Raw genomic sequence first — 3,897 nt, forward strand, 5'->3', positions numbered from 1 at the left:
TATATATATATATATATATATAATATATATATATATACATATATATATATATTGATAGATAGATATAATATATATATATATATGCACAAAGTACTATTACACACATACGTCGTAGGGTTCACACACAGGCACGTCAGCAATAATCCGATTTCGCGCGAAAAAATGGATACAAGCACTATCAGTTAACATCGCACTCTCACATCACAAATACACACGCATTACTTAGCAAGACAAACAAACACAGCAGTGCATATAGGCACACGAGAACATACCCACACGCATGGCATCCGGCCCACTGCGGCCGGCGGGGATGGTAAGGGGTTGGTTAACAAAGTACTGGCCCACGGTCTCCTCCATAAACTGACTGACGAGAAGATGGTGAAGGACAATTGAGGAGAAAAATGTCAATAGAATGTGCAGATTGAATAGCTGCTACTGAGGAGGTTGGTGGACAAAGTGCCACCCCACAGTTTATTTTTAGATAGAATGTTATCATGCTGGTTAATTGGGTTCGACAGATGTAATTTGTCCTTTTAATTTTGTTCCGACATTTTTTGCTCAGTATGCACGAGGAAAGGGGTGTGTTATTTCAACTGAGGTTGAAGGATTGTAACAATGATTCGAGATATGTTCCTTTCCCCACCGAAAACCAATTGCACTTAGGTCCATCGAATCAGGATTCAACAACTGATTTCCCTCAGAAATGTATTTGATTTTCAAATGTAGGCTATATAAATCTCCCGAGAAATGGCATCGATCATGACACAGCATACGCACAACATCCAATGTAAGTCTCAATAGACGTCTAAGTATAGCTAGAAAAGTTATCCACATATAAGCGCGAGCTAGAAAAACTCGCGCACGTTCAATTTGCAGCAGCATATGCATCACAGCAACACCCACTACTGATGTACTACCTACATTAACGCGTAGATAATTAAACAAATATGCTCGCACGGTATATGTTCATATCCATTGCGAGTGCTGCATGCGCCTCATCCAACATTGTTCTGTGACGTGCGACATTTACCACCATGCGATTTACAATTCTGCGCGTATCAGTTCGATTCTAAACACACTTATTTACAACCTAACAAAACTCAATTCCGTTGTTACTGATATTGTCACTAACCTACGTCCACCGCCCGATCCAGACTTAGCACCCGCTCCCGCCGATGTGCTATTTTTTAAATCGCCAATTTCATCTTTACAGATGCTGTTGTCAGTTTTGCGGCGACGTCCCGTCTGGATGTGTGACCGCAGGAACTGGCCCACGGCCTGCTCTGTGTTGTGGCGCAGATAGTTTTTTGGCACTGTCTTCTCCTTCAGTTTGAGAATGTTCTGGAAACGCAGTGCAGTAGAGAACATGAGCAATGGTGAGGCAACTGGACAATATCTGTTCCTACTACGAGACAACAGCAATGAAAGAAGTGTTCAATGAAATTTATATACGAAATGCTGTTCGCGATTGCAAGGGTGGATGGAGTGAGGTACATTATATCATGTGAAGCTGAATGTACTAACAATTATAACACGTAGTGTGGCGTACATAAATAGTGTATGTTTATATGTGCATACATCATATAATACTTCGTATACACGTTACATTGAGTCTAAAGAAATTTGGACAATAATATATGTTTATATGTGTATACATCATATAATACTTCATATACACGTTACAATGAGTCTAAACTAATTTGGACGAACAGAATCGAGTATATGTATAATATATATATATATATATGTGTGTGTGCATGTTAAAATGGGATACATACTTCAATATTCGTGTCAAAGCAGTATTGTTGTGTTATAATAATATTGTTCGCATTTGAGGTCTTAAAGTCTAATGAATCAACAAGTGGTTGTTCAGGTACGTGGATTCTAATCGAACATGTATGTATCCACAAAACACTAGCACAAGACAATTAATGTTACTCGAAAAATATGGTAACTATCCTTTACTCTTGTTAGGTATAAACATAGACGGAATATTGCAGCAAATCGAGAAAAAGCTAGCGGTCAACTATTTTTCAAATTTTGAATCAAGCACACCTTATATATATATATATATATATATATGTGTGTGTGTGTGTACATTTCGTAGATCAACACACTTTATGCTCGGAAATACAGGATATGGCTGCCAAACATACACTTGTTACCATTGATAGGCACACGAAGATTTCTTGGAACTAGGCGCTGGCCGGGTGACTCATGGCTATAAGATTGAGGCTGTCGTGTACACACACACATACCAAAATTTATATAGATACACACATAAGCACCACGTATTTACAAATATATGCGATATACATACAATTGCACATACATATAACAACTCACCACCCAAAGCCACATGAAGAATTGCTTGAACTGGTTGCGGGCCTGGTGTACCACGGCTATAAGCTCGGATGTCTTCATGCACACGCCCGTTGCAGCCTGCACAGCAGCAACGCACGTGACCTCAGAGACACCCACGCGTGTGTACGCGTGATCACGCTTGCGAGCGTAGCCTATCAGATGGACGGCTTGGCGTAGCATAGCGAGTGAGGTACCTGCGTAATGTGACGATCTATTGAATATATGTACATCCATTCAGGTACTACTTTTTGAGTATGTATATTTGTATACGGAGGGATTTTACGATCCAATAAGTGCGGGTGTATTACATGTAAGAAAAAAGCCGTGATGTGTCTGTTCGTGTGAGAATATATAAGTCATCACATACGGTAGATATCTATGCGGGAGCGCACTTGTGCATGCGTGCGATTGTAGGCTATCAAGTGCGTGGCTTGCCGAAGCATGTCAGGGAAGCGCATTTGTGACTAATTGTGCGAACTCTCGAGTATGTTCTCTAAGAGTATGAAGTACAAAAATACATGTACATGTTTGTTGATATATAAGTGTCGACAGCAATATACAGGGGATACTACTATCTGATTTGCTTAGCTGGCCCCTGCGAATACTATATGCGATGTATTTACATTCGAGCATTGGGTTTACAGCCCAACGAAAGAGTAAAAGTGGAAATTCTTTTCGCGATTTTGTTTTTGTGAGCATCTTCTTTCTTTAATAACGACACTTATGCGTGTGTTACATGGCTAGATTTGTGAGCAGAACCAATCAGACGCAACATTAGTTACAACATGGCGATAGGGTAATTGTCAGGGAATAGGGAGGGTAGGCACAATACACACACATATTTGTTTTAACTACATGCAGATGTACATGCATGTATAACCATAAAGCGTTGCATAATTACATGTACTTGATTCTCTGGTATCAATACTACACTACAACACACATACATAAAGGTTTTAGAAGTGTGACTGATCCAGTAGCACCGCTGGGTTTGGACAGCATATAAAAAAATAGCAGTGCAGATTAATTTCCGACTAGGTACAAAATAATTTATAACTTTCTACTTGCGTGCAGACTGGCAGTTGCTGTTGTATGTATGTATACCGACGAGACAGATGCGAAATACTTGAAATTTCTACGTAAAAGGGAGCATGTATTTTCGAGCCGTCTACATGTTCATTTGTTTGTATGTATACATGTAAAATTGTGAATATATTCATATATAAGTATGTGGATAAGTATACACACACACACACACACATATATATATATATATGTATATAGATTTATTTACAGACGTATATATATGTGTGTATACGACTTCAATATATGCGTAAACTAACAAATGCATATATATATGTCTCTTCTACGTATGCGAACACACAAAAGACACACATATGTATATCTATATATATCTATTTATATATATATATATATATATATATATATATATATATATATATATACTACTACTATATATATATATATATATATATATAATATAGTTATATAATATATATATATATATATATA

General features: G+C 37.8%; 1 protein-coding gene across 1 annotated transcript in view; it reads right to left on the reverse strand.

Annotated features, from left to right (window-relative positions):
* Positions 1–222: 222 nt before the first annotated feature.
* Positions 223–3,897, reverse strand: part of SARC_00332 (hypothetical protein) — a gene marked incomplete at both ends in the record, with an annotated part of 14,465 nt that continues 10,790 nt past the window's right edge. The window contains 3 exons of the mRNA XM_014305994.1: positions 223–364; positions 1,133–1,341; positions 2,347–2,558. Coding sequence (XP_014161469.1) covers positions 223–364; positions 1,133–1,341; positions 2,347–2,558 — 563 coding nt within the window. The remainder of the gene's footprint in view (positions 365–1,132; positions 1,342–2,346; positions 2,559–3,897) is intronic.

This window comes from Sphaeroforma arctica (assembly GCF_001186125.1).
Source record: "Sphaeroforma arctica JP610 unplaced genomic scaffold supercont1.9, whole genome shotgun sequence".
NCBI classification, from domain to species: domain Eukaryota; class Ichthyosporea; order Ichthyophonida; genus Sphaeroforma; species Sphaeroforma arctica.